This window comes from Ammospiza caudacuta, chromosome 19, assembly GCF_027887145.1.
Source record: "Ammospiza caudacuta isolate bAmmCau1 chromosome 19, bAmmCau1.pri, whole genome shotgun sequence".
NCBI classification, from domain to species: Eukaryota; Metazoa; Chordata; class Aves; order Passeriformes; family Passerellidae; genus Ammospiza; species Ammospiza caudacuta.
The window spans coordinates 5,760,181-5,773,218 of record NC_080611.1 but is presented as its reverse complement, the minus strand read 5'-3'; the positions used below and the strand labels follow the sequence as shown (position 1 = coordinate 5,773,218).

General features: G+C 36.5%; 1 protein-coding gene across 2 annotated transcripts in view; it reads left to right on the top strand.

Annotated features, from left to right (window-relative positions):
* Positions 1-13,038, top strand: part of B3GNTL1 (UDP-GlcNAc:betaGal beta-1,3-N-acetylglucosaminyltransferase like 1) — a 106,847-nt gene that overhangs the window by 15,705 nt on the left and 78,104 nt on the right. Inside the window, exon 5 of one of the 2 annotated variants that reach the window (XM_058817552.1) lies at positions 1,534-1,599. In XM_058817552.1, the coding sequence (XP_058673535.1) occupies positions 1,534-1,599 (66 nt within the window). Of the gene's footprint in view, positions 1-1,533; positions 1,600-12,086; positions 12,190-13,038 lie in introns of those variants that run through there. The other variant, XM_058817553.1, reaches the window with a different exon arrangement.

The window sequence follows — 13,038 nt, the reverse complement described above, 5'->3', positions numbered from 1 at the left end:
TGATTTTTCTTGTGGGAAATAGGGTGAAGGTTTTATGAGAACACTTTCTTGATACTGGAATTCTGGTGCTCTATGGATAAAGTGGATGAGGTGATAAATAATATTGTTGTAGTTTTGAAGTCATGGGAAATCTGAAGGGTTTTTTTGCTCTATTGGCTTTGAAAATCAGGAACAGCTGTCATGTTTATTACTAAACATATCCTAAATGCAAAATGCTTTTGACAATGTAGTCCTCCCATCTTTTATAAACTTATGTGTGATAAGAGTCAGTTTTATTATTATTTTGTTTTATCTTTAACCTTGAATTGTATTAAACAGTTGGATCTACTTCTGAAACTTTTTTTATCATGCATGTTTTGATAAAACTATAGGGGCACCTTTATAGCAAGGTCATTCAACTCTTCAAGCTGAAGGTATTTAAGTACTAATATTTTTTTTGTTGCTGTTGGCTTGATGGGAAGTTTTAATGTGAAAGTGGTTGGAAATTCAATATTGAGGGTTTGTGCTTTAATAGGAAAATCAGAATTATTTCAGTGTGAGGAACTGTTAAAAGGGTGTCTGTAGAACAGGAATTCAGGGCTCCTTTGAATTATGTTTGCCTGATTAAGTTTATTTGGAAATACTCTGAGAAGAAATAGGCTGTGTTAGCTTTAACAAGTATCTAAAAAAGGCTGATTCTTTAAAAGGGGGGAAATATGGCACCAACATGGAAAAGAATATAGGTAGAAACCTTAGGGGCCTAAAAAATTTAGGAAAGAAAAATTGTGCTGAAGTTTCTATAAACTGTGAAATCACTGTCTAGAAAGGATTTAATTTTGAACAGGAAATATTATAATTTTGAAAAGAATATCCCTTAACAATTAAAGGTAGGACAGCAAAGTGACTGACTTTTCACAAAACAACCTATCCTTTTGTATGTAAATAGAACATAGAACAGATCTTTGTGCTGCCAGTGGAAGAAGTTCTAACACAAAATTTAAATCCAGATGGTGTGTCTTAAAGCCGTGTCAATGCTAATGCATTCTGTGAGTGTGGGTACTTCCCTTTTTCCTTTTCCTTAGAATTTTCTCATTTCACCAGTACTAGTTTTTTGTGCCCATGAAATATGACATATTTTTAGATCTAGAGACCAAAGGCTTTTCATTTTCAGTGGAACAAGTCAGATTGCAGAGAGCATTTCCTCACATTGCTGCTTTAACTGAGGGTAGTTCCTTGTCCTCACACTGCCAGTGCTGCTGGGGCAGTTGGGAAAGAGTTGGAGAGTTTCTTGAGAAATAAATGTGCAATGTGAGGGTGCTGTGGATGTGTGGTGAGATCACAGCACCACTGTCACGTAGTAGTTTTGATCACTTCCAGCTCCAACAGCATCCAGTTCAATCCACAAAAAGTGTGAAGTCTCGTCATATCTGTTCCATTTGCATTTCTGACTGCCAGCCAGTAAAATGATGTTCATTTAGCAACATATTCTAATGTGTGTCAGTGGTGTTCTGTGACCCTTTTTTATGTTCACTAACAGTGTGCTATTTATTCCAGGATGATGTGATGATGCCACAGCGGGTTAGGCTGCAGCACCAAGTTGCCATTCAACACCCAAACAGTGTGAGTACTTTTTTCTTGTGTGTATTTCTGGGTTTTTCTTTGACAGAGTTCCGGATACATCTTTAAAAGGATATGAAAATTTCACAGTGGGGCTGGGGGAGGCAAAGCAATAACCAGTGTATTCTTTTCCTTTATTTTTAATCCTTGCACTGAATGGGAGCTTTGATTGAACTTCTTTTCTTCCTTTTATTTTCTCTCTTCAGAAAACCAGATCTCATTACAACAGTGATACTCTTTTGCAAATAAGTATATAGGTTTGGCTAATGTCTGTAATCTAAAGGAGAATGCCTTTTTTATGTGGCCTTTCCAAGTCATGTGAAAAACTGCAAAGGATTGGCTACATCTATGGTTTATCTGCTTTTAATAATTAAGGAACTGTAAACCATAGGGAATGTAGGGGTTGTTACCAGTGATCGACTGGCCTAGAGTTCAGCTGATGTTTCTCTCTCTGTCTGCCTGTAAAATGAAACATTATTAGAATTCCATTCTTTATTCCTGTGAAATAAACTGTCAGGAGTATTCTGTGAGAGAGTTTTTCTCTGATCTATATGATTTTGTGTTTATATGGTTTTCTGTGATTAGGGTCAGTGTTCTTTAGAGGGAGTTTGTGCATATGTTCTACTTATCCAAAGATTGTATGTATATATATATATATATAAATATATATATATTTAAAAAAAATAACTATGGCAGTTAACTAATTTGTCAATACTACTGACAAATGTATTCCTTTATAAACTTAAAAACTGAGTTTGTTTTGTCAGCAAAATCAGCCTTATTGTTTCCACATCTCTGACATTTTCTCTTGTGATACTTCAATGTGCCAGGGGTTTCTGGAAAGGAGAGGCTGATTGACTTGATCTGTCATGAAGGTGTTTCCTGCAGGTATCTGAACAAAACACACAGTTTTAGGATTATTGCTCTCTGTCAACTAAACACCTTTTGAACTTTTTGAACTCCAAAAGACACTTTTTTTGGCTGAGAGATGTCTGCCAAACAACCTGCTGCTTAGTGGTGGGGTGTGTACCTGCTCATCACACCACCTGTTTTAGGGCTCTTCTGAAATCTGATCATCCTTACAATGGGATTTATTAAATTGTAGCTTTAACAGTACCTGAGTAGCAGTTAACCTAACTCACATTACAAACACAATAAAATGATGAATCCAAAGTTGTTTTTGTTCTGATATCCATCAGTTAATGTAATTCTGGAGTCAGATGCCAAAAAACCAGAAAGGCAGGTTGATCCAGTATGCTGGTTTTATGGAAATTAGTGCTAAGAGCTATCATATTTCTTGCTTATATGGCTTCTATAGATGTAAATTAAAACTTTTTTAATTAGACTAAATTCAACTAAACAGTTTGTAGTCTTTTTAGGAAGTACTTCAACTGTTTTGTTTATATTCTGTTATCCTTTAGTGCCCAACAATCCTCAGTATGAGCTATTAAATGACAATCAAACGGTAATAAAGAGGGCCTGAGCAGACTGAAGAGCCTTTATGATCTGTTCTAAGCATCACAAACCTGTTACTGCCATGTTCCCAATTCATGTGAATTTATGGTCCTGTTTCAGTCTGGTGTTTGTGGTGGCCCTGCCTTGGCTGGGTTCTGTCACTCTTCAGAAGGATGGGGTGGTGGGAGACAGAGAAGGTGGAAAAAACCTGTGGGTCAAAAAAAATTTATTTTTTATTAAAAGCAAAAGGAGCTGTCCTTTGTTCAGTTTGGATCTGACTGCCTTGCCCACCCTCAGCCTTGTGGAGAGGGAAAATGTTGGAGAGAGCCTTGGGAGGAGGGCTAAGAGCACTGGTGTGTTACCAGCACACAGCACTGGAGGGGCTGGCATGGTCAGAATTAACTCTATTTCCACCAGAGCCAGCACATTTTCCATGTTACAGGTACAGAAAATGTGTGGGATGCCTGGGTGAGGTGTGACCTGCTGGTTAACGTTGGATCTTAGAGAATTCTAATTCAAAGGTCTGAAGGAGAAAGGGGAGCACATCCACCTGTTTCTGGTGAGCAAATAGATCAGTTTGGCCCAGTGCCCCTCAACAAGTTTGACAAAAGTTGGCCTGGTCACAAATCTACTGACCAGTGGCAGGGTGGACTTTGTTCTTAAAGAATGATCTCTCTGCTGTCCTCAGGATAATCATGCCATTCAATTTTCTGGCCTTGGAAGATGTTTGGGGATGTTTGAAGGAAGTTTTGTTCTGTGTTTGAAGTTCTGGCCTGGCTTCAATCAGTCTGATAAACCAGAGTAGGTGGAGGGGAAAAAAAAATTAAAACAAAAAGCAGAAGGTTGAGAAATGCCTGTGAAGCAGTGAGCTTTTTTGGTTTGTTCCTGAAATTCTAATTCGCAGAATTTGCACTTTCCACTGTTTTGCAACTTCTCCTGATCTGGATTTTTGACTTTATGCAGTCTCAATATACTTTCAGAAATTTCATTCCTAATCCTAGTCCTGCTGATTGTTACTGGGAATCAGATTTGAAGATCAGCCTGATATTGTAGGCTTCAGTCTGCTATTGTTGTTATTTTTGATCAACAGGTAGGAAAATCTCAAACTTTGCCCATCAAGAGAAATCTCCCAGGTTCTAATTAATCCCTGAGGTTCTTCCTCTTTTGTGTTACTCTTAAATGCAAATTGCCTTGCTCTGATTTGAAGCCTGGTTACTAAACAGCAGAAGATATCAGATGCCTCTGGGATCTTCCCAACAAATTATTCTTTAAAGAAACCTGTGTCTCCATCTCTGAAAAAGCAAGAAGCTTGCCCCAGGTTCAGGTGCTGGAACACTGAGGTAACAGCAGCAGTGTTTGTGTCTCATTTCCTGGATCAGAGACTCCTTAATTGTGCTTTAAAGAGTGAGTTCATTTCTATTCTCTTAAGCTACTCTTATCTGGGACACTTTTTAAAAATAAGGCTTGAGGGTGGAACTGTTCTGACCTTGGAAATGTTCAGAGTGGAGGATTTTGGATCTCAAAATACAAATCACTAATGCATTGTGCTTTTTGTTGAAGCACACCTGCTGTCACCTTGTCCTCTGGTGACTATTTTACATCATCTCCAAGTCCCCCTGACATGAATTCTGTAAATAGACAAAAGTTTTTGAGACTCTGTGTATTTATGCTACAAATTCTTAAATTCTGTTTAAGACATGTCAGGCTCAGTGCAAATCCCTACTTTTAGCAGTTATGAAGCTCAGGGACGTCATACAGGTTTTATTTATCCATGATAAGCCAGGTGTTGCTTATTTACCAACCACAAAACATGTATGCTTTGTTGGCAGCTAATTAATAGGAGGATTCAAGCTTCTATTTCCCTTAATTCTGAAAAAATCATGCCTTCATATCTTATTCTGTGCTCTCCTGGAGCTCCAACCTGGTGTATGTACTGGTGTTCTACAGAACAACTTTCTAAGTTTGGAGTAGCCCAGGAAATTATTTCCCAAATCGCACACACTGTGCAGTCTTTCACTCTGCCTCTCATTAATTCTATTATTTAATTTCAACAGGGTTACCCTCTGATTTCGTGTTACCTCAAAGATTTTTTTTCAAGGTGAGAGGGGATGTCAGTTGGATCTGCTCCCTGGTTGCCTCATTGCTGGATGCTTCCAGCAGCCTCTGCTCTGGGCTTGCTGAAGGAGAATCACTGGACCTGGGAATGATCTTGAAGACACTGAGTAAAATTTAAGAGCTTATAAAATAACTAAACTTTTCCTCACTGTCCCCTTCCTCAGTGAGAAAACAGCTGGAGTGAGAATGTGTGAAATAGAAATAAAGAACATTTCCTTTTGTTTTCTCTGGCTCACTGGGAGGTGAATCAGTAGCAGTGTCACAACGAACACCTTTCTATTTGTTGTGAAATTACAATCCTCTGTCTCAAACAGGTAGGATACCTGGGCATGTGAGAGAACATGAATATACATTTGCCTTTCTTCAATGAGAAATTCTCACTATTTTGCATCTCTAAAGCAGATTTTTGGCATATTCTGTAGCTTGGCTTTAGATCAAGAGCAGCAGTGCCTAAAGCCATTTTTATCTGTTGATTATCTGCCTGTGTTCACCAACTGCCTGAATTCTGCATATCTTTGATGGTTAATGTGACTCTAAGATAGTTGAGGGGATTGAGTGCATTGAACAATTCCTGGCTGGCACGGGGAGCTGGTGGCTCACAGACCTGTTCACCTGCCCTGGGAGAGCTGAAACAAATATTGCACAATTGGCCAAGGAATTCGAGAAAGCAGCAGATGAATGAGAACTGAGCTGCTTTCTTTAGGGCACAGCTCTAGGCCAAAGGCATTGACTGTTTACCCCCTACCCCTGAACTTCACAAATTAACTGTATTTAGAAGTTAAGAGGATTTTTTTTCCTTTTGGTCTGGAAACATATATTTTTTTAATTCTGAAAGTCATAATTTAATACATTTTTTTTTCATGTCACTGTACCCTGTGCTGTTCTGCTTGTTGGGACCTGGCACACCTTTCTGCCATGTGTTAGAAAGTAGCAAGACTGTTTTTTCCTCCCTCCCTTGGAGAGTGTTCTGCTTACAGAGAGCACTAATTTGAGTCATATCATTCTTTTCTTCTGGCTAAAATGATCACATCCACTTGATTCTGTAACTTTGTTGTGTGAAAAACAGTATTTGTGAGGTTTTATTAAACTGCCATAAAGCAGAACTACATAATGCTGAATGTAACCTCTCTGTGCTCCATTTAAATTGAGTTCTGTACCTCTGTTTAATTTGCGTCCTTCCTGTGTTCAGCAAGGTTGTTGGTGGTCTTCTCTCATTCTGTGTCTTTAATTCTGAAGCCCAAGTTTTACCATCTCCTCTTAAATTCTTTGTCCTCCAGTTGTGTCATCAGCTTAGCAGATTTTCCTTTGATAAATGCTTTATTTTGGATGTGAAGTAGATTAAAATCTTCTTTGCATAGAACTTAAATAATCTTTTTTTCCTCCTTGTTAATTTAAATAATCTTTTTTTTCTCCTTAGTTAATTTGCAGAGCTCTCCTTGTGCCTCCCTTACTCTGCAGGTTTGAGACAGATCAGTGGGAGCTGCCCGGGCCTGTCCCAGCAAGCACTGCCTGTAGAGATAATTTTGAAATAAGAATTAATTCATCCAACAGTTATTGAAGAGACATTCATTGAGTGCTGCCATGTCCTGGATGACAAATCCAATTTGTTTGCATGAAACTTTTAGCAGGAATTGGCTCCAATAAGGGGCTGAGTAGATCTGAGTAGATCTGGTATAGACAGAAGGAAAATGAGATTATATTCCTGAGGTGATTACATGCAGCTGTTGATTGTCCAACATGAGTTGATTTTTTATGTCCAGAGCAATATTTTCATGAACTAGTCTTAATTATTCTGGTCAGCAAAATGTTTTTTTATATTCAGTTCCCTTTTACTGCAAACGATTATCAAACTACGAAGTCTTGTACATTCTTCTCCAGCATATGGAAAATATAATTCTGAATTAAGGCTACCCAATATAGATACTTATAAAAACATTTACAGATTTCACTTCAGGAAATTGTCATTAGAGGCTTTTAAAAGGAATTTATAAGTATATAAAATGTATATGTATATATAATTAATAAATAAGAAATCAATAAACAGTAAATTACTTTTATTTTTATATAAATATAATAAAAATAAAAGTAATTGATTGTTTATTAATTTATTATTTATGAATGTTTATTACTTATATATAATATATAAATAATTTATTATTTTTAATAATCTGTCTTGGTTTGGAGAGTAGAAACTAAAGCAGCAGTTGTGTGAAGGTTTTGTCAGAAGTGGTGACATTGGAGTATGTCTAGAGGAAAAAATATAATTTATTTTCTTTTTTTCCACTGGAGAATATGACAATTCTTTCTTTGACCATGTGAGAGTATTATTTTTACATTTTTGGTAATTAGGCCTTTCCATGTGTATCATCCAGATCTGCTGGAATTCAGCTGTGTCTTTGCTTTTTATTAGGCAGCTTCTTTAAAGATCTTTTTTAATTTGGTATTTCTGGAAAAAACCACAGAACGTTTTCAAAGTCACGATGTCAGCCTAGGTCTGTTCTACATTTAATCAAATACCCCAAATGGGAAACAGCCCAACTGACACAACTTTGTAATTAAATTTGTGTTTAAAATGGCCTCCACATGCCAATAACACCATCAAATGATTGTGATTACTGGAGTTTGATATTCATGAAAGACTGACTGTAATGTATTTCATTCATGTAAACATATTTCATTTTTAAAACTACGTCTGAAGCATAAAATGTTTGAAAATCAAGATTCCCTCCTCCTGGTGTTTAGACATTCTGCTGAAGTGATAACTATTGCAATCCAATGAGACTTTGTGAAGCTACAGAGAAAAGAAATTGGATATTTACTCGAAGTTTTCCCCAAAATGTCGTGTTCAAACTTCATGAAGTCACGTGTGACAACATATTTTAAATCTTCCTGTGTTGTGATGCTCTGCTGGGCTGTTCTGATTACACTATGACTTCTTATTTTTAATATAAGTTCACTAAAGAAAATTCCAGACTTCCTTGGTTTTTGATTATTCTCATTTTATGTGCTGAAAATGAATATGTAACATCCTTTTGTGGACTTTGGACTTGAACTAGGGTCAAGTAGAATGTGTAACAGGTGTTCTTAAAAATGGATTGCTCCAAGATAGAAGCATCTGTGGAAATGGATATTCATCTGACCTAAAGGCTTCTTTGGGGACTCAGCAATATCAACATATTTTATAATTTCTAAAACATGTTTTAAATACACCAGGGTGTATTTTGTATATTTACACCTAATGCAAATTACCTCACAGGTGTCATGTTTTGAAGAACAATTTCCTCTCTTGGAAATGATTGGGAGAGGAAACACATTTTACTACTTTCTTCCTGCAGTATATACTTTTGGGAAGATTTGAACCACATAAAAATATTTCTCTAGTTTATTTTTCCTTTTTAATTGCATTAAATAGTGATCACATAATCTTTCTTAAAGGAAATTACTGCATAAAATTACTTCACTAAAAATAATTGAAGTAGGGTTTGGAGACAACAGAGGGGACATCTACCTTTCCTTCAGACAAAAGATGTGGACTTCATGAACTAGAGCTGCTCTTAAACATTCAGGATAAGGTAACTCTTAAAAGAGTTCTTCAATACAATTTATTTATAACAAAAAATAACTCTTATTAGCTTTTTATTTTAGGATTTTTCCATCTGTGTGTTCTCATAAAGAGGCATATTGAGGAAAAAGGTGTTGTGCCCTTGAGATAATCCTCCCTATTTTAGTTGTTATTTGGATAATCTTTATTTTCACTGAACTTTATCTAGGTTTAGATGTTATGATTTTTCTAATTACAGCATCACTAAGTACTTAATGACATTCTTTTCAAGGAGGTTTACATCATTCTGTCATATTTCTAAAATGAAACAGAGCACTGCACATTCTTCCTCAGAGTGTAGAATCAAGATCTGTACTTTGTGTAACCTTTGAAAGTTGCATTTATTTTGTACAGAAAAGCCATGGGTTTTTCATGCTAAAATTGATATTTTTTCAATAACTGTTTCAATAATAAAGTTCTTTGAGAGAAGATACATTATATGAAGAACTCCTGGGTGTGTTTGTACATCCAGTGCCCACTGCCTTGTGGAGAGTTTCTGCTTTTGCCTGCCTTTGTTCATTTCCTCTTCTTTTAAAACAAGGGTGGAAAAGATTGGGATAAAATTGAAGACCTATTATTTTTTCATCCTCATTTCCTCTTTAGTACATAGGCTGCCTCCTGAATAGGGAAGATTGTTTGTGGTAAAGGAAGCTGTAGTGATTAAAAACTCAAAAACATCACATCTGCAGAAAACGCCTTGGTTTTAATTATTGCCGACTCATTTAAACTTTTGTTTCCTCTCTCCCGCTTCCTTTTCCACTTCAACGTGCAAGGCGAAACATAAAACTCCAAAATGATGAAACTAAGAAACATCTCCACCTGAATATTGCATTTCAGAACCACTGGTGAAATTTGGAACAAGTCCTGACATGTGTAACTGGGTACAGAGCGCTGGGCTTTGCACATGTCACACATGGGACTGAAATTCTCTTTTTTCACCTCACAGGACACTTCTGTACCTCACAGGACAGTGATTAGAGGTGGCTCTGAACAGGATTTGGTAATGTGTGTAATAATCCTGCCCAGTTCCTCTGAACATGAGCATAACTCTGAATTTACTGAATGTGCTCGTTGGATTTTTATTTCCAGGGTGCTGTGACCTGGAGAACCTCAGAGTTATTTTTGTTATTGTTATTTGTACTGCTTTAGTGGTATCATATTCCTGTTGTTCTGGCTTTATAGTTCTCTGAAGATGTTTTCAATGCAATAGAATAAAGAACATGTCTGTGACATTCATTCTGATAATGTTATTTAGGTACAATTCTGTAATTGTGAGAAGTGGTGGAGTTATTACAGAAGAGAGATTCAGATGCCTAAATAAAGACCAATAATGTCATTTTTACTCCTGTCTGAGACCATCTAGGCAGGACTGGAAGGTAGTGGAAGCTTTGGGTGAAGCAGCACTGTAGAGCCATAAACTGATCCTATATTTGGCCACTTCTTCCATGCAGAGCTCACTTTAAGCCACTTTTGTTTTTAAAATTTATTTGTGTTGCCTTTTAGTGTATGGAATTGTTGGTACTTAAGATAAATCCCCTATTTTGTGCTCTTACTGTTCTTCCTGTTACTGTTTCTTGCTGCCATAAAGGATATTCTTCTATGTTTTTTTCCAGAGACACTAATGCTGATTGCAATTAAATAAAAAGCTAAATGAGTTCTAAGTTACCTTTAATACATTAAAAAAGTAATTAACTGTCTAGAAAGAAAATTACCTTATTGCTGTGGTAGCAGAAAGGATTTTCTGCCCTGATGAGAATTTCACTTTTTCCTGAACTGCCATAGTCCTTTGCTATGAGCAAGAAATTTCTGTTACTCATTGTTCATGGTACTGTTTCCTATACAAGTAATATTAATATTATTAATATAAAAATAATATAGATTATTAATTATACAAGTAATACTAATATTGCATTTCAGCAAGTTTCCAGTAGGAATAAGAAGGCTATTGCATTTATTGTATATATTGTATAGTTTAATCTAGGTACAGGTATATACCACTCTCCAGAATTTGTAATAATAGAAACAAACTTGTCTAATTAGATCAAAAATTAAAACTTGGATGAACTCTATTTTTGCATAAAAACAGATACTCCAAATACTGAAAAGAATATTTTTGATGCAGAGTTTGTTGGAAGGAATGGGTGTAATACAGGCCAGAAAGATTTTTATCAAAGTATTTGAAATGTTATGAGAAAAGCAACAGTGAAAAACTTTTCACTTCAGTTTGAAAGCTCTAAGGAAATACTCAGTGAATATAAAACCTCTGTGAGGCTTGGAGGAAATGGAACCAGTGTGCAGTTGCTTGTGCTGCCACACCTGACTCAGGGGAGCTGGAGGAAGCTGTTTGTGCTCTAAATAATCTGATTTTCATTGTGTGAAAGAAGCTGGTTACATGAGCTGGGCTTTGCAGATGCTGAATCAAAGGCTCAGCTTGGTGGTGTTTATCTTGCAGGCACAAGGCAGAAATCCCAGTCACGAGTCAGAGTCCCATTGGGAGGGAATGGCACAGCTGAAGGGCACGGAGGTGGGGGATTTGCTGGGCTGAGGATCTGGAAATAAACTTGATTGCATCGTGGCAATTTTCACATTTGTCTGTAAAACAAACTTCTTAAATGATGATAAAAGTGGCTTTGTGTGGTGGTGGTTCTGCAAATGAGAAGAAAGCAGCTCTTAGGGCAGAGGGGAGTGCAAACACAGCACTTCCTGCAGCAGTTAACTTTGTTAATGAGCTTGCAGCTATTTTCCTGTTGCGTTGCAAAGTTACGTTTCCAAAGATTGTGCTCCAAATTATGGCTAAATTCAATGTAACCCATTGATTTTTCTTACTGCAATACCAGTAATTCCTAAATAACAACTTTATTTGATGAGGATTTTCACCTATTTTTTTTCCAGTTCCAAAAAGCTCAAAGCACTTTAAGACCTGAAATACAGTAAGTACAGAAGCAGTGTGATGAGTTAAAATTGAGAGAAGGGAATTGAAGCATGCAATGGAATTATCTGTGTGGCTAGATGAAAAAGGAGGGAATTTTGGCTAAGACTTGAAGTCAAACTCTAGAAATGACAAACAGTGATGTATAATCAGAAAAGAGCTGTTAGGATCCAATTTAATGGCACTGCTGTCTGCCCTCACCTTTCCTCATGTGTGGACAGATAATTGATCAAACCTGTTCAATTTTCTCTTCAAGTGGGAGGAGTTGGGATTTGAACCAGTTGTTCTTCAGGGAATTACATTCCTTTAGCTGAGCACCTGGATTCAACATTTGCTTTAGTTGGCTTAAATTACCAACAGCATTTATGAAATTATCAGTCTGCTCAGAAATGAATATAAAAATGTGAAACTCTGTCCTCTGCTTCTAATTTAAATTTCAAGCTGCCAGGAAAGAGATGACTGCACTTCCTACTTGGCTGTAATTGAGAAACAGGTTTTCAGAAAAACAAATTTAAATTTCTCCTTTTTAATCTCTCACCTTTTGAAAGCTCTTTGTATTCTGTATCTGTTCAGCTTCACTGTGACTCTTTAAATAAAGAAACTGAGTGTTCATCTTGTGCTGTTATAGAATAGCTTGAGATATAAAATAATTTTTCCCTTTTACCTTTTATGCAGAGTTTTGTAAAGTGCCTTTGAAAGTTAGAAAAACCTAGGATATGCAAGAGAAGGCTAATGAGGTCTTGATTAATGAATACTAGAAAGAGTTCTATTTTTAAATAAAAACCATCCTTGCAGCACAGGATAGACTACATCTGACATGACTTTTGCAGGTTTTTATCTCTATGAACTCTTCTAATTAATGTTCAGTGTAAAAGAATTTTAGGTTAACCTTCTGAAAATATCTTTGTTTTACTTAGCTGTAATGTGAGGGTTAAGTTAGGATGAAACTGAAGTTTTCCACGGTAATTTGTTGTTGTCATTGAGGAAACATTTCCTAGTTCAGAGACATTCTGGTTTATTCTTCTGGGATAAGCAAATAACATTTTCTTTTTCTCCATGCTTATTATTTTGATTGTATTTAATCATATTCTAAATTGTGATGTTTCATTGCCAGCAGTCCCCCAGCAAGATCTTCTCATGGTGTTTTTGTTCCCACATCAAAAGTATTCACAATTGCACATGCCGAGCTCTGCCCTGGCTGCTCACATCCCTCTGCAGTTTAAAGCTCTGCAAACACAGACACCTGGAAGATTTATGAATGCTTAGGGTGGCAAATAAACCAAGGGGGTTTCCCACCTGTTCTTGAACAGAACTTATCAGAAATTAGTGTTCAGAAACACTA